This window comes from Diaporthe citri (assembly GCF_014595645.1).
Source record: "Diaporthe citri strain NFHF-8-4 chromosome Unknown scaffold_5, whole genome shotgun sequence".
NCBI classification, from domain to species: Eukaryota; Fungi; Ascomycota; class Sordariomycetes; order Diaporthales; family Diaporthaceae; genus Diaporthe; species Diaporthe citri.
In genome coordinates this window covers 3922114-3939342 of record NW_025064850.1, presented here as the reverse complement: position 1 = coordinate 3939342, position 17229 = coordinate 3922114, and the positions used below count along the sequence as shown (strand labels likewise).

General features: G+C 52.7%; 5 protein-coding genes across 5 annotated transcripts; 3 read left to right on the top strand and 2 right to left on the bottom strand.

Annotated features, from left to right (window-relative positions):
* Positions 1–975: 975 nt before the first annotated feature.
* INS49_011684 (uncharacterized protein) lies at positions 976–2739 on the top strand (the record flags this gene model as incomplete). The annotated part of the gene is made up of 4 exons (XM_043172395.1): positions 976–1197; positions 1253–1282; positions 2193–2357; positions 2413–2739. 4 exons carry the CDS (start codon positions 976–978, stop codon positions 2737–2739), a joined length of 744 nt encoding a protein of 247 aa, XP_043024140.1.
* Positions 2740–5297: 2558 nt separating this feature from the next.
* Positions 5298–6311, bottom strand: INS49_011683 (uncharacterized protein; the record flags this gene model as incomplete). The annotated part of the gene is made up of 4 exons (XM_043172394.1): positions 5298–5491; positions 5607–5627; positions 5706–6101; positions 6287–6311. The coding sequence occupies 4 exons, from the start codon at positions 6309–6311 to the stop codon at positions 5298–5300; spliced, it is 636 nt and encodes a 211-aa protein (XP_043024139.1).
* A 2396-nt stretch (positions 6312–8707) lies between these two features.
* On the bottom strand, positions 8708–10303 carry INS49_011682 (uncharacterized protein; the record flags this gene model as incomplete). The annotated part of the gene is made up of 5 exons (XM_043172393.1): positions 8708–8754; positions 9149–9297; positions 9370–9491; positions 9548–9804; positions 9868–10303. 5 exons carry the CDS (start codon positions 10301–10303, stop codon positions 8708–8710), a joined length of 1011 nt encoding a protein of 336 aa, XP_043024138.1.
* Positions 10304–11260: 957 nt separating this feature from the next.
* On the top strand, positions 11261–12315 carry INS49_011681 (uncharacterized protein; the record flags this gene model as incomplete). Its single annotated transcript, XM_043172392.1, has 5 exons — positions 11261–11356; positions 11441–11665; positions 11736–11793; positions 11876–12043; positions 12104–12315. 5 exons carry the CDS (start codon positions 11261–11263, stop codon positions 12313–12315), a joined length of 759 nt encoding a protein of 252 aa, XP_043024137.1.
* Positions 12316–16010: 3695 nt separating this feature from the next.
* INS49_011680 (uncharacterized protein) lies at positions 16011–16828 on the top strand (the record flags this gene model as incomplete). Its single annotated transcript, XM_043172391.1, has 2 exons — positions 16011–16058; positions 16169–16828. 2 exons carry the CDS (start codon positions 16011–16013, stop codon positions 16826–16828), a joined length of 708 nt encoding a protein of 235 aa, XP_043024136.1.
* Positions 16829–17229: the final 401 nt, after the last annotated feature.

The window sequence follows — 17229 nt, the reverse complement described above, 5'->3', positions numbered from 1 at the left end:
ATCCTCCGAGCGGCCACGAAAGACATCAAGTTTCGAAACACGAATGCAGCAGTCTTCGAGATAACCAAGTCAGTCAACGAGTGGCTACATTTGGGATCCATATGTGACGAACATTGCCCAGTCCTCAGGTTACGCTGTCTGTCCTACTGATGATCATTAGTGTGGATTCGTGAGGGAAATAGAATCGCTGGTTGTCACATCCCCGTATTGGTCGAATTATCCAGCGCTGTTGAATATGATGGGAGAGTAACAGCGCATCCCAGGTTCGGCACTGACACGGTAACTTTGGTCTTTGTACATCGTGTACTTGAAAAGCTCCAGCTCCAGCTCGTAAGCTCTTGGCTGGCTGGATGAGCCGGAAAGGGGGTCCAGCGGCCAAAGGGCGTCAGGGTTCGGGTTGAGCCCCTTTCACTCAATCCCTCGATTCACTGCGCCGCTAAGTCTGCCATCCCTGCAAGCGGCCTCTGACAAGGTCGCCCTAGACCTCTGCAAGCTTGTCCCGTCGCCGGGTCGCGCCCTGAATGCAGCAGGCAACAAAAGGGCCAGCCGCTTTCCCTCGCCCCTTCGCCAACCCCCTTCAAACTGGTCCTTCCTCCCAGCCTTTTCATCCACCCTCACGTCAACACAACAGAGACCCATTCTGCCGCCTCCCAAGTCTGCCACCACTTTCGACAGACTTCCAACCCACATTCATAACATCTGCCATTTCGATTCTGTCCGGCCGTTTGACTTGATACGCAACACGACAAGCGACCGTCATAGCCAAACTTTCAGCCCTTACTGCCACTTCGTCGCATTGCAGCCTGCGCAAAGCAACAGCCACCCGACAACCTCAACGCGCGACAGCTTCCCACATTCTGCGTCGCTGAACCATCCTTTCGTTTCACGCACAACTCGGCGCGATTCCAAGTCTGCCACATTCTTTCGACTGAATCAACTGGTCTCCCCGACACTCTCATTACTACCAACATCAACATGTCTGGCAAGCTCGACCAGTCTCTCGATGAGATCCTCTCCACCAAGCGCACTCCTGCCGGTGGCCGCCGCTCCACCCGCAAGACCGCTCGTCCCGCTGCCCCTGCTCCCGTAGGCGGTGTCAAGAAGAACACCAAGCCTGCACGCGGCGCTGCCGCCAAGCCTTCATCCGGCAAGGCTCCCAGGCCCACTGGAGAGAGCAAGATCATAGTGAGCAACTTGGTAAGGACCTCTTCCCTAGCAACCCCAAATAAGCTCATCGCTAATGACCCCACAGCCCAAGGACGTGTCCGAGAGCCAAATCAAGGTATGTTACCGATGAGGCCTTTGCAGCCTTCGGGGACTTCTGTCGACATTCTATCCATCGCGTAATATACCGACATGATCACGCCGCACATCGGACGAGAGGCAGCTATACCTCCTATCCATACCTCCGCTTTTGCTGGCCCAGCCTGCACACTGAGCCTCCTTCCTTCCAGCCCAGCAAGTTCCTTTTCATGCTGCGGGGTCTGTGTAGAGAAGTCGAGCACCTCGTTTCGCACAACATGACAGTACGCTTGGAGTGCCTGGCAAGCATCCAACGCAAGCTTAAGTCTGTGACGATCAAAAACGTGGGCTGAAGTGTCATGGCCTCCCGTGCCTCTCCCGTTGCTTTCATCTGTGGCAGGTGAACAAGATGGCAATGAGGACAACGCTTTCCCTCGAGCAAAGCAGTGAGCATTTACGAGCACATGCGTCGCTTTTGGCAAGGACGACCTTTTCTTGCGACTCTTGAAGTCGATCTTCCTTTCGATCTGGAGCTGTTGGGCGGACCGTATCCTGTGGCAGACAGAATCATCTTCCCATTGTGATTCTGGACGCGAGTGCTTGAGCAGGCCAAGCTAGGAACTTGAGGTGGGAGCCCTGTGAAGTTGAGGATGAAACCTCGATGCCCACAGCTCATTGTGCCTGCACGGCGAGATGCCTTGGTGATAGAGACTCTCGCCTTTCCAGCACGATGCGATTCCCCCTCTGCCCGCCAGCTGCGGGTATGGTCGACGGTCACGAGGCTTCCCACCACCAATGCTCACTGCTTTGCTCGTCTGGCCCAGTGTTTTGGATGCGCTAGAAAACAAATACCGGCGGTGCACTTTACGATCATGGACGACGGGATATCGCTCGGCGCACTCGAAATTTTATCGCATTATTTTGCTGACGCTTCTTCTTTCCTTGTTCAGGAGTACTTCCAGTCAGCTGTCACAGGAGTCAAGAAGGCCGAGCTTGTGTACGGACCTGGGGGAAGCAGCCGCGGTATCGCCAACGTTGTGTTCCATCACTCTGATGGCGCCAGCAAGGCTTACCAGAAGCTGAACGGTCTCCTCATCGACAACCGGCCCATCCGAGTGAGTCAAAGATCTGGCGCAATGTTTTATACACTCAAGCTAATCCAGTATCCAGGTCGAGGTCGTCGTCACCGGTGAATTGGTTCCTACACCTCCCACCCTGAGCCAGCGTGTGAGCCAGCCCAAGGCCACGCCCAAGTCCGCCGCTGCGGACAAGGCATCCGGAAAGGGTGCGAAGCCTGCTGCTGGTGGCCGAGGTGGTGCCGCCGGCAAGCGCGGTCGCGGTGGTCGCGCGAAGAGCGCCCGACCCACCAAGAAGACGGCTGATGAGCTGGATGCCGAGATGGCAGATTACTTCGACGGCGCCAAGAGTGGCGGTGATGCCACTGCCACGGCTGTCACCAATGGTGGCGATGCTGCCATGGAGGACGAGGTTCTGTAAACAAGCAGACGAACGGAGGACGGACCAGCGGACGGCCGTGACTTGGCCGCAATGCCAACAGGAGGACTTTGGGAATTCCATGCCGATCAAAAAAGACTTTATTGGTGGGGCGGTCCCAGCGGACATAATCGAGAATGGAAATTTGCGCCTCCTGCGACTTTGAGGGCACGGATTAGCCCTGGGCTTTTCATAGCTAAAGGATCGTCGATACGGACTGATGGAATTGGGCATCACAACGGCGACCAGATTGGACTTTTTCACCGTGCCAGGACGTTTCGATACTTGAGCCGCGACTGGTTGGCTTCTTTGCGATTATCGACAATCATCGACAACTTTCGTCGCCTTCATAGAGTGTGTTAATAACGCGACACTGGTCATTCTTCAACGGTACTCCGCAACCTGTCTCCCGTTAATATGCTATGTGCCTTTGCGATCCTTGCGGTTTCGCATTGATTCCCAAGGCCCCCACGCGCGCTGTTCTATCGACTGCAAATAGACGTGGGACTGAAAAGATGTGACGGGCACCTCGCCCATCAATCCACGCCGCTGATATCAACGCTCCCACCCTGCCTCCTAGGGTGCTGTCCACGCAACATACCGGCGGTCATTGAAAGTCGCCTTTCTCCCTTGGTGTCAATGCCAGGCCCTGCCCACCCGTTTCCTTGCTTCTCGCTGTTTACAGCGGAGACACGGACACTGATAACACGTCCCAATTTTCGCCAGCGGGCCAGGCAGTGAGCCAGGCGCCGTTGCGGACGTCCTGGGCTGCCTGGGCTGCGCTGTAGCCTCCTCGTACTCTTACTTCCCTTGCTCCGCCATTGTTGGCATGTTTGTCGGTGGTGCTCTTTGGCCGTAATGCTGCATCGTTGCTACTGCCAGGCGTGATCGGATCGCACCACCGCTCCGCTCTGGGCCAGGCAGAGAGATACTCGCCTCTGTTGCCCATGACTGTGTTACCGGTCTTGCCTATCTCATACGCGTTATTAAGGGTTTATACAGGTCGCTTGAGTGAGCCAGCAGGAAGTCGCTTGCTACTGAGTAGCAAGGGTGTGTTCTCGAAGGCATAGACCGGCCACTTGCCAAGTGCGCCGGCTCTGGTGCGCCATAAGGGAAATGAGTTGGTCGTCGAGCAAAAACAGTCGTCGCCATGGGAGGGGTGGTCTGCACCCGGCCTTGCATTATATATACGTCCCCGATAATCTCAGCAGTACGTGGTGAATTGCGCCCATGCTGCTACTGTCTCAGACCGCCTACTATGAAACAAAGCACCTATGGAAGTTTCGAGTGACGAGTGGTAACGTCAATCAAGGCAAAGAGAAGAAAGCAGCATCTCCCTGGAACCAAGATTCCAAATAAACCCAGTAAGAATGTTGTGGTGGCCAGCAATCTAGTCGACAGCCTGGAGTGAGTTTTGTTCTGCTTACCTTGGCCAGTGCAAAAAGAAGCGTGGGTATAGCCGGTATACCTCTTGTTCCCAAGGTGACTGATGAGATTCTCCGTCGCAAATTTATTGCTCCACGCGGCGAGCATGGGATGACAGAATTTCTCCGCTTGAAGTAAGTGGTAACTTTGTTGTTGCTACTGCTACTGTCATAAGCTCAAGAGGCTGGGAGAGAGGTGCAGTGTGCGGCGTATGAAGAGGGTAGAGATTGGCACGACGAGAGCCTTTAATCATTGTAATAGGTAGAGGAGCTTGTGACCTTTTCTTTTCCGAAAACAGAATTGGCGATGGTCTTGACCAGTGACAAGAAAATCCTATCCTTCCTTCGTTGTTGGCCCTAATGGAACCAACAGTCCATGAGGCGCCCAAGATAGGCAGGCAACCGTGACTGTGCCTCTTTTTCTGCCTCTTGTCAGGCTCACTGACTGCCCACACCAATTCCGACGCTTACGTCGTAAGAGCCAACCGTCAGTCGTACACCATCTCAAAAACGCCGGCTATTTTTAAATTAGGACAAATAGTGCGATCGATAACCGACGAATACACCAGAGATGAATTTGGTTAGTGTTGTAACCACTCAAAAATGTGCTGTGTATTGCGACCATCAATCTTACTTTTCGCTTAGCTTAGGGAATTGAGGTGCAAGAGAAGCCCTCGGAGGGCTTTGAGACAGTTGTTTTCCAAGGTAGTAGACCCGATAAGGTCTCGGGCTGGAAATGGCATAGCTGGCCCAGAATGGCCGTTGCAAGCGATGGGTGCATTTGACACAGCAAAGGCAGTGAATAAATGCCCCGGGAATCAAAAGGGGGAAAGCAGGAGGCGGAGAAAAATACGGGGCCAAACCAGTCTGGCCATCATTATCTGGGATTCGTAAGGCTCATCTTCATCTGTATTGTGTCGTACCGGGTGATGCGAGTTTCAACCCGCCAGGTTTTGCAGGAGTTTTTGACAGCCGCCATATTCCTCTCTGACCAACTCCGGCAGTCCCGAACCGAAATAATTCCGCAGACATCCCGTGCGTACTCTCTTCATATGCGAGAAACCATTACCTCCTCACGACGTCCCCGTCATGGCTGGCAGCCGATGCCGGATTGATGGTGCTTGCTTACTTGACGAATCAGGCAGCGGGCTTGGACGCCTCGGCGGGCTTTGCCTCGGTCTTCGCCTCGGTCTTGTCGCCCTCCTCGCCCTCCAGAGCGGGCATATCGTCGTCGTCCTCGTCGTCGTCCTCTTCCTCCTCGTCCTCGCCGCCCAGTCCGGCACCGCCGCCGAGCTTAGAGAAGTCGATGCCGCCGAAGTCGCCGCCAGCGCCTAGAAAGTTGGTCAGCTTTATATTCTTTATTGCAATATGGTAGTCGCGGTATGAGGACGGCGGAGTGGCGGCCGGATCGAATCGATCAGGTGTGAGGTTGCATCTTTGACTTACCACCCATGCCAGGCAAGCCTCCTGTGAGTGAGACGTGGTGTTAGCTGTGCGGGCTTCAAACAAACGGAGGGGCCGGTGCCAACACCGGGGTTTGCTTACCCATGCCACCGCCGAACTGCGACAGGTCCTCCTCGGCGGCCTCGTTCTGCTCGTCCTCGTCGACCCACTTGTCGAAGTCGGTCCGGAGGAAGTGAACCTTCTTGGCCTCCTTGAGCAGGCGGGGCCAGTAGGCCTCGTTGAGCTCCTTCTTCTGCAGCTTCAGCTCGACATTCTTGCCCGTGTGGTTGACCTTGGTGGCCTTCTCGTCGATCTCGGCGTAGAACTCGAGCTCCAGGTGGTAGGTCTTCTTGAGGGTGTCGGAGTGGCCGGTGAAGGTCAGACCGGAGGGCTTGAGATCGAGCTTGAAGCTCTCCTTGGGCACGTCGGGGACGGTGATGGTCAGGTAGACGAAGTTCTTCTCGGCATCGGTGCTGGAAGAGCGTTGTGCCCAGAGAACTGCAGGATTGGGCGCGAGCGCGTGTCAGCAAGGCAAGATCCGGCTGGGTCACGCAACAGAGCACGCGATGACGCAGGTTGCTGCGCAGTGTGGGAGTGCTGCCTAGCCACAAGGCGGCGGAGCAAGGGGGCTGGAAGTGCTACGGCAGCTGGTGGCAGAGGAGATGGACGAGGGCTAAACTTACCCTCGGGAGTTGCGGTGGTGGCCATTGTGTGTTTTGTTGTGGAATTACAGCGAGTGTCGCAAAGTGAGTATGTGGATTAGGGATCAGGAAGAGTAGCTTGGGGGAAGTTTTGCGGGAGCTGCAGGAGTGGCCCGGCGTTTGTCGTCTGGCTTGTCGTTTGGTTTGTCCAGGATTTTGACGGGTGGGTGGGGACTGATGTCGTTAGGCTGATGGGAGGGGGGAGGGGAGCTCTGATGAGGCAAACGCGGGGTATGGCCCAGATTCAAACGGATCGAATGGAGCAAACGGGCCGTTGGTAGAGATGCAAGTAAAAGGAAGAGTGCAGGATTGTTGGGCTGGATTGACTGCCTGAAGATATTTCAGAGCCAAAACGTGGTGTTGTCGAGAGAATGTTTGCTTTCAGAACTAGGAGCTTTGAGGAACAAGGAAAGGCAGCTTGGGCGTGAGGCTGGGGTGCGCACACCCAGTGACACAATCAGCTCAAGCTCATGGAATTTCTCAGAACCACGGAGATCTGAGGCCCCTGGAGCTACGCATTCTTACACGGCAGGACCCTGGCCCCGGCGCCCCCAAACCCCACACCGCTACGCAGGTCACAGGCATCCGTCTGCCGCCCAGTCACAGATTGAATCATCGTCTCCCAGTCTTTTAGCAGGGCTGTCCCACAGGGCTGGTAGGCCACAGGCGATGAAAGATCTCAGACTGCGCGCCTAGGTAGGTGCGTAAGGCTGGATCACATACCACTCCAACACTTGTAAGCATTTTCTTGTTACTGTAGGTAGTCCAGCTCCTGCACGACACAGTATGCACGGAAACCGAAAGGATTATAATACTAGTTTATCTCACAGAGATATCCGCCAAAAGAACTTGCTACATACCTAGGTAGTGTACTCAGTTCCCTATGTCCATAACGCACCTGCAGTACTCACTGCCTAGGCAGTCAGAGCACAGAACATCAATTCCCGCTCACCTCTTGATTAGACATGAGCATGGACTTCTTCCGCAGTTGGAGGAAGCTCACGTGGCACGCTCACAGTCTGGCATGGATCTGCTGCCAGGTTGAGAACGATGTCATTAACTACACGGTGTTGACAAGACACGAAGGTTCAGAAAGCAAGCTCTAACCTACTCTCGTTTTCTACGTTTGGTGCTTTCATACATGTATTGCCATCTGGCTGCCGCTAATACGTTCCACATTGCAAGAGATACTTAAGTATGAATAGTAGAGGCCCAATGGCTCTATGCCCTATTCTCAATAACCTCTATTGTTTAATTGTGCCAATATTTATGAGTCCAGCGAGTACGAGGCTCCTTTCACCTGGATGGTCACGCGTTTCTTGTCAGCTGCCTCTGGTGTCGAGGACACGCAGGAACATATCTCCTCTCAAATACAGACGGAGGCCTTTAAGCACATCAACGAATTTGAAAAGTCTGTGATCAAACTCAAGAAAGAAGGTCAGATGACATTCGAGTCATACGAAGGCGAGCATGTCGAGGACAACGAGTATGCAGCCGGTCTGCTCCATGCACAGCTTCTTGTGCATAAATTAGCACTGTATTTGAATTATAAAATCATGGATGAGCCGGGCTGTCTCCCACTCTATGAGATAATCCGTTACATTGAGGCCTGTGTGGAAACTCGGTGCCTAGAGTCGTGGCCGGAAGCAAGAGGGAGGGAGATCAAGAGCGACAGCCGCTTGACAGGAGGCCGAAAAGGTGTGCCACGAGATAAAGAACGCCATGTCCCATAAGTACTGAGCTGAGGGCACGCCGAGAGTTATCCGCAGTGCTGACCCAGCCAGCCGAAAAACGTGGCGCGCGACAGTTCCTACTGCAGTGCTGTAGGAATAGCACGCGCACAGAGATTCAATAGAAATGTGGGTGACCGCTCAGCGAAAGTCGGGCTTCTCGTTGCCTGAATGTGTGGCCGCCACTTGATCGGGTTGGGAATCTTCCATCTGTCCGAGATTTGTAAGACTTGTGTGGGTGTCGGAGTGGCGTGGATTTCTGAACAACACCATTCTTGGTTATTATCCTCGCCGATTTCCTTGGGAATGACGGTAGTCGTATGAAGTTGACACGGCTATGCGATGGAGCGCGAGCCAGTCGACCGAGATTCGATTATGGTGAATGAGGGAGCTAGGGAGAATTGTTTTTTTCTTGTTTCCCAACGCTTACGGTTCGGGTACACAAGCACCAACTGCATGATCATCATATTCTCGCCTTAACAGTAGCCCTCAAAGTGTCATTAGCGGAGCACTGACGGAGCCGCTGAAGCCGGTGTTCATAGGTAGTCCTTCACAAGCCGTTGCCCGAGTTTGGCACACGGACGCTCAAATATGTCGATCCAGGGCATTCGGCGGATATTTGACATGATTCCTTCCCACGAGACCGACCTCTGTTCTCTCATGTCGCTGGCTATCATCCTGATCGAGTTTGCGTCGTCTTGATCACTGGGTCCACTGATGCTGCAGAGAACGAGGAGCCAAATGCGGACGGTTTGTAGATCGGGACTGCTGTTCCAGACATCTATCGTATCGAGACTCGATAGCATCATGAGCAACGTTGAGATACGTGCTTGAGCAGTCCCGGGATAAGAGCAACACCTTCGCTTCACCCGTATGATCCAAATAAGGGCCCCAAGACGGAGCGCCTCCGAAACAACGTCACAACGCGCCGTCGGCTCCGATAATCTTGTTGGTTGTTGGTCGAGCAAGTGGTGAGCGACCGGGTTTATCAGCAAACCCATTTGCTCTTCATCATCCCAGATGGCATCACCTTTGGTCGCCAGCTCGACCCGGAGCAGTGTAGCGAGCGCATTCAGGTCACCTATACAGGACATCACGCTCGTGAATCGCACACCTTGCGTGTTCTCATCGTTGATGACGCTGACAAGTGGAGCTGGCAGCATCTCCAAGCCCGGGCGATGGAATACGCTGGCGCTGGCCATGTTTGCGGATAGCGGAAACAGTGGATTTGTGTCGTGCAGCAATGCTGCCGTAATGTCCACCCTGAGTGACTTTTCAGTATTTGTACAACAAATTCCATTTAAAAAGGACGGAATTCGTGTCGCTGAGCCATACCATGAAATCATGAGCATCAGGTCCTGGTTGGCCTGCAAGGTAGAGATGCCACCTCTTGCCGCAATCACCATCCACATGCCCTTGACATGGATCATCGCTTGGTCGAATTCCAGGGTGGTAAACTGACTCAACTTCAGCCTCATGCTTAAGAAACGGCTCGCCATAATTGGAGGCTTACATTGTAGCAGACCAGTGCCAACACGGCGTTGATGACACTTTCAGACGTCGCGCTGCTCGCATTGGAGCTGGCCAGCCTGGACTCGACGCACTGAATAGTTTCGAGGGAGCGCTCCAACGCCAGAGACCGGAGCTCCCTGGCTGATCTCCGGTATAACGGGATAAGAACATCAGGTGAGGTGAAAATCTGTTGGTAGTGCTGAAGGAAGGCCGATTTTCTGAAGGCGAAGGGGAACCAGAAGGTGTTTGTCGAGAAAGCTGTGTCCTAATCTTTAGCAAGGGGTGAATAATCGAATCGACGCAAGGCTTGGGTATCTTCACCGGAGCCCATCGCATTCTTTCCCGCAACCATAATCAGAGTGAATCCATACGCCGAGAAGCAATCCTCTCCCCATTCCCTCTCAAAAGCAGATAATGTATATAAGATAGGCGACATCGCGTATGGTGCAGTGTATGTTGCAGCAGTGTCTGGTGCGACCAAATCCTTCGTAGGAGCTTTTAGATGGTCATCATCTCGACTCGTCGAGTCTTCACCTCTGCGAGTGCTCGGTTGCGTCTTTGAAGTTTCTGCCAGGGGCCATACTAAGGTGACGAATTGGAGGTCCTTCGACGGCTTTCTTCGGGACTTGCCAATGTCGACCATGAGATGGCGACGGATCCTGGAGTCGAGCGACTTGCTGCGGGTTCGACGTGAAGTAGGATTGCCATCACTAGCAGGCAAGAAGAGGAGGCGTCTCTTCTTTGAGGGCTCCTCCATCATCAGCTGTTGTCAAATGCAACTGAACGAGAGACAGAGACAAAGACCAAGTTTCGAATGAAGGGCGTTCAGAAGGCGCCGGAAGTCTGATGCTAGCAAAGGCCATGTGAGAAATTAGCTCAGAAAACGATTTATAATGCCATTGTCGATTGGACACAAGTGTGCCAGAATACTCAAGTAGATCCCTTGGCAAAACTTCCCTCACTGCTACCCATGATCAACAAAATTATTTGCTAAAACTATATACACTTTATACTAAATGAATTTATATAGTAATAGAGATTTAGTTGATTTTACATGATAGTATAGAATTTTTGCCAAGGGACTTACTCTGGCACACTTGTCTTTAATCGACAGCAGCTATTAAGCAAGAGGAATTGGTAAGCTTTCCCAAGCTGGACACCTTAGATATGTGATTTCAAATCAACAGCGCGGGCAAATGCTTGATAATCATACCACCATGATCCGACCGTGACTCGTCAGTAGCCACCATCGCGGCCGTAAGATCTCTCGATCCTTGCCATTTCCGATACACCATTGACCTTTTTCGGCGACTGAACCAAAGATAGTCGTATGCATTCCGTGTAGGGAGCCAACCAGGTGCAAACAGAGTCCGGTTTTCCTAAGCTGCTCTGGAGACACCATGATCCTTTTAAGGCAACGTCAAATCCGAGAGACTTGCGATCGCTTCGCTGTCTAGATGCAGGGCAAGATGGATCGTGACGTATGTATGGTCGCACGGTCGCTCAGCTTGCGAGCTCGATAGAATCATGGGGAAGGGAGTGCGTATAAATATGAAGCAATGCCCGCCCATGAATGAGAAGGGTCAAGACTTGAAAAGTAGAGTTATCACGACTTGCGACCTCATTATTGGCTTCCTTCTGCACGGCCTAAACGCTGCACAGCTTTGGCTCTGTCCACTTCATTGCGCCAACGGCGTACTCACCTTCACCCACCATGAGCACAGAGGAGATGATCACGCTCTACTGTGAAGCCACTCCCAACCCACTCAAGATTTCCATTGCGCTGGAAGAACTGGGCTTGAAGTACAACGTATGATATCCTTGTATCAGCGCTCCAGATCCTGAGAAAAAAGGCAAATAGAGATCGTGAAAACCTGACGCAGTCCGTTTGTAGGTACGCGCAATTAAGCTCTTTGAACACGAGCAGAAAGAGGAGTGGTTCTTAAGCCTTAATCCAAACGGGAAAATCCCAGCCATCGTTGACACGGACGAGAGTGGCCACGACCTCAAGATCTGGGAAAGTGGCGCCATCTTGCAGTATCTCGTGGACCGGTACGACAAGGACCACAAGATCTCGTATCCTCATGGCAGCAAAGAGTACTGGCAGATGACAAGCTGGGTAAATTCCATTATCTTCCCATCCTTAAATGTTGAAGTGAGGACAATCTCTTACCAGGGGCATTCACCAGCTCTTTTGGCAGGTGAGCGGCCTCGGCCCCATGCAAGGCCAGGCAAGCCACTTTGAGAGTATGTCTCCAGATATGCTACAATTGCATCACTGGCCCGTGGTGATGAAGGTAAAGGCGTCACTAACCTGAGATAAACACAGTGTCCGCTGTCGGCGACTATCCATACGCCTTGAACCGCTACGTCAACGAAACGCGCCGTCTCTACCGCACTATGGACAAGGCCCTTGCCGACAATACATCCGGATACCTCGTTGGTGATCACCTTACCATCGCCGACATTGCTATTTGGCCATGGACCACCGCGTACAGTAAATATTTTCCACTAAATGGTGTCCATATGCGAGACACTAACTGATGACGCGTTGCAGAGTACAGTGGCCTATCCCAGATCGACGAGTTCCCTCATGTCAAGGACTGGATGTACAGGCTCCTTGCGCGTCCTGGGTTCGAGAAGGGTCGCCACGTGCCGAGCCCTCATATTTACCTCCAGCTCAACGAGCTGCCGGACGAAGAACTGAAGAAGCTGGGGAGGGAGAGATCGCGTTGGATTCAGGAGGCTATGGAGCGCGATGCTGAATGACCATGCGGCCGTCTGCTCTACGGCTCAGCCTTGACAGGTCACCTACCATAGCCCCCAACCATTCAGGATTCCCCACAATACATGCACTTCTCAGTATCAGTCGTGGTGTTTCCAGCACAGAAGCTCAATTCAATCCAAGTTGCTCATCATGTTCAGGTGGATGCAGACAAAGTTATCGCCTCAGACGCGGCGGACTTTCCTTGAGATGAAATCTTGTTGCAAATCGTGTTGGACAATGATCTTGGCGGCAGTAGTTGATGGTAAAGATTCGAGACACGCAGGTTCACTTGATGAAATGTTAAACAGACGTGTCCTTATTCGCGATTACTAGCATGACCTTTATCGCGGCGGAGCTGTTGCTGGTGCTGTTAATGGCTTTCTTCGCCTTGTGTCATGCACTTGTGCACAGTTCTACCAGGACGATGTCAGGGTGGTCGTTCATGGCGAAGAGGCCTGCCGGGGGCTAGTCCCTCTTAACAAGCTGTGAAACAAGGTCGACAAAGGTAATTTAATGTATCGAAATCATAATATTAATACTGCACCCTTTCTGGTTTGTCGTAGAATGTGCGGTTTTTATCCAAGCCGTGTGGGCTTTCATGATGGCCAAGTTGGCAGAAAAGTTGACAGGTGCCTTCGCCTTCAGGAATGCCACCATCATTGGAGTTTGCAGGAAGTCACGGACCGTGCGATGCAGAAAATGCACGTCCAGCCCGTTGTACTTTTGCACTTCAAGAAGGCCCTTGCACCACCCTCTTAGACATTTTTCAATCATCTTGCAGCGTTTTTCAGCAACCTCCTCGTTTGGTTGAAATATTGGTAAGGTCAAAGCCTAGTTTGGATCTGTGAGTAATCGCTCGCGAAAATAGTAGATGGGTAATTGTAAAGGTAGTGCGGCTATTAGAACGAGTTGAAGTGCTGTTGACATTTTCGTGTGGTAGAAGGGGTCTACTGATTTCAGTATGTTCTGGAAGAATTCGCCCAGACCCGGAGGGAAGCCCTCAACCCTTTGGAAAAGGTCCTCTAGTCTGTCATGATTGCTCATGCTTTCTTGAATCTCCTTAGTAACAAGAAAGACCCAGATGAAAACCCCTTCTGCATGTTGTAGAATCAGGTTGATCAAAGAATCGGCGAGGCAGGTGTTGGCTGCAATACTTGTCCAAGCCCAGTGGCTCAGAAAGCCTGGCATGTGCATATTCGTAGATATCACCCCTTGTAAGCTGATGCATTTTGAGAAGTTCTTGGCCTCCCCCAAATGCGTTTTCAAAGTTGTTCCATGGTCTACTGGATACACAGAGCTTTACCGCATGTCTTGACATCTTGTGCCCAGTTTCTGTATGGTGTTGCATATCTCCACATGATCGCCGGCATACTCGCCAAGGCCATCGACAAAGATGCAGAATCTTGTCGCAAGCTGCGAGAGGCTAGAGATAGACGAGATAGCAGTCAAGAGTTGATCCAGGGTCCAGTGACCCTCTTGGCTCTCAATGTAGTGTCCCGACGGACAGCTGCCCATCTTGCAGGGCAGACATTCTGGATGAGTTCTGTGCATCGTTTAAAAATACCATGCAACAAGGAACGGAAAAGTCCCTGTTGCGGCTACTACATCGATGATCCGGACAACCAGAAATAGTAGCTGTCGATTGCCAACTTTTTATTGCAGGTTCATTCTTACAAAGCCGTGACTGTCTGAGGATCGTCGCAAAGGAACTTCATCAAAGTTGGCTTTCCAGATACAGGCTTACCAGTGATCTAGGAAACACCTTAGCCTTGTCGCAACCACTGAACTAGCCGTTTACCCTCGCTTGACGTATTCGCGGGATGAAATGCCCAAGAGGATGTCTTCTCTCGTGTGCCGGGGTGGTAGACTGGTACCTGTCTAAATGGTGTTCGCAGGACAGATTCCTCAATATTTCTTGTTCCCTGGTCATATCCCGTTCTGAAAATGCTAGCTTAGCCATGAGGTCTCGGACGTCTTCAATGTACCTCAATGGAGGAAGCTCTGGGCTCCTGGTTGAATGTGGTTGGAGTTGTGTGGTGATGATGGTTTTGATGTGTTCCAAGGAAGATGCAGGCGAATTGAACCTGGCATGTTGGTCAAGAGCGAGTGCAGCAGCATTCTGCTGCAGATTTTGTAAAGCTTCCGTGTGACGAATATGGGAATAGCTTGCCGAAGCAGTCAGTGGGATGTTTGGATACAAAAGAGTCTGATATTTTTAGAATTTGGTTACCTGGACATATGGCAGAGGCAGAGTGTGATCTGCCTCTCTGTCTCAGCCAGCCTCTTTTCCAGATGCTTGATCTCACCATCCTTTTGAAGAGCTGTGAATGAAGCCTTGAGGCTCTTGATCCGGCGACCCCGTCCATCTTTGACCCTAAGCTTGCCTACGAAATCCAACAACTTCTCACAGTCGGTTCGCAGGTGCTGGCTAGCATCCTAACAGAATCAATATCTTTTCATATTTCTCAGTCGATTGTGCTGACATCATGATCCACGTCGCTGAAATTCTGTAGCGACGAGCTGAGCATAGCAAGTTCCTGGTAGACCTTCTGGACGTTGAGGGCATTTGGCAGGCCAGCAACAGAGTCGTGTATTTCAAAACTCTTCCTCAGCAATTCTCCAGTAAAGGTGACAAACTGCACCACGGAGGCAGAAAGACCAAACGCCGTCAAAAGATCCAAATCTACAAGAGAACAAGACGGAGTCAATGAAGGTCGATCGATTCTCCAAACGCAGAGTGTGGAGGCAGAGCGTCCAGGTGAAAAGGAGCAAGATGTTCACCCAACTCTGCCGGACTTGAACTGCCTAGTGCTTACTTTGGAGAGTGCCGTCAAGTCTGGCTTTTCTGCCTTGCAGTTCTATATCTACACCAGCCAGACCACCGGGCTACACAACTCGAACGCATTGCTGAAAAAATTGGGAGAACCGCCTTGCAAGCTGAAGGACCTGCAGGGGAAAGCAAGGTTTTGGTGAGTTGCTGCAGGAGTGGCATGGCAACTGAGTGGCGAGAGCTTTTTTCTTTTCCCCATGTGAGGTGGCAACGCAGACCGTATCACAGGCATTACAAGGTTTACGAGCGGTCCCATCAGCACCAGGCTGTGAGCGCTGGGTGAAGCATCAGCGCCGTTGTCAGACCTGGTTAGCTAAGCCAGCCGCATCTTGCTACTGTTGCTACATGCAGGACTCAAGGTTGGTTATTATGCACCCAAAGTCAAGTTTTGACCACGAAGTGTTCTTTATATCCTTTCATGGACTGTATAACACCTCATTAAGAAGTTGGAAATGCCTAAGGGATATGAATGATCAAGGATCTAGTTATATAGAGGGATCTGACCTTCCAAAGTCTGGTGAAGATGGACATGCCAGGTTTGGCAGGTGTAAGACCGAGGGTCCTAGCCTGCTACCTAGGTAGTTAGAGGTAGCCCTGCCAGAAGACGGGCGCTAACAGAGCCGCAACGCAAACCGTCCGACGCATTGGGCCACGACCTGTCGGCCCTGCTGCTCACGTAATTCCCATGCCGGCCAATTGACCCACCGGCACTACGTCAACTCTCCTGCGTCGACCCCCATCTAGCCTACGGGCGGCTGCACCGTTATCCCAAACGTGACAACCGCCATCCCCAGACCATCGCTGCCGCAACACGCCCCTGCGCTCTTCAGGGCAGCTCCAGATCCTAATCCAGATCCGTCTCCAGACATGGAGACGTTAAGAGGCCTCTTCGCGAAGCCAGATCCCTCGGCACAAGTCAGTCCAGCCCGGTCAGCCCAACCAAGGCCGCAGCCGCAACATGTCGAGCCCCTACTGCCTCGCCTCTCTTCCCACAACGTGTTTGCTGACCTGGGCCGCTATCTCAGGTACGAAAATGTAACATGCTCCTCCGCCAGAACATGCGCAAGCTCGACCGCGACATCGCCCAAGCCAAGCAGCTCGAGACCAAGGCCAAGAACCTCATCGTGCAGGCCGACAAGCGCGCCCAGAAGGACCCCTCGCGCAGGAAACAGGCCGAGAAGGACGCGCGCGACTTTGCGCGCGAGCTCATCCGCGCCCGCAAGTCGTCCGCCCGCCTGGTCACCTCCAAGGCCCAGCTCAACTCGGTGCAGATGCAGGTCAACGAAGCCTTTGCCGTGCGAAAGATCGAGGGCTCCATCCGGGCGTCGGTCGGAATCATGAAGGACGTAAACACCCTCATAAAGCTGCCCGAGCTGGCGGGGACCATGCGGGACCTGAGCGTCGAGCTGATGAAGGCTGGCGTGATCGAGGAGATGGTCGAGGAGACCCTGCCCGAGGACGACACCCTGCTGGGCGAGGATGAGGAGGCCGAGGGCGAGGTCGACAAGGTCCTGGGCGAGATCCTCAAAGGGAAGATGGAGAAGACAGGCCAGCTCCCCAGCCCACCGCCGCAGAAGATCGAGGAGCCCGCCCAGCCCGCGACGGCGGTCGAGGGGGACGAGGAGGAGGACATGGAGGCTACCATGGACCAGATGAGGAACAGGCTGGAGGCCCTGAGGAGCTAGACGGTGTGAAGCGCTCTCTCCGGTCTGGGGCGAGAAGAAGAATTCATGGTTCGACGAGATCATCTGCACGGAGTACGGAGTTTGGGTTACGGTTTCTGGTCTGCCATTTAAAACAAAACGCTTTGGATCGGATCGACTGCCAGAGTTTACGTGACCGGCGGCGTAGTCGGGATGAGCCTGTGCTTTTCAAGACTTCATTTGTTTAGCTCGAATCATCTATAGGTATGGTCGTGGCTCTCATCATCGGAAGACATAGTGAAGCTGCGGAATCAGTGCAGACACAATTGCCGCTGACGTCCCTGTTTCACGGCTTGGGCACCATCACGACAACATATGTGTGCGTGCCAAGTCTCCTTGAGGATCAAGTATGCAAGTATGACATCTAGCACATGCAAACGGTC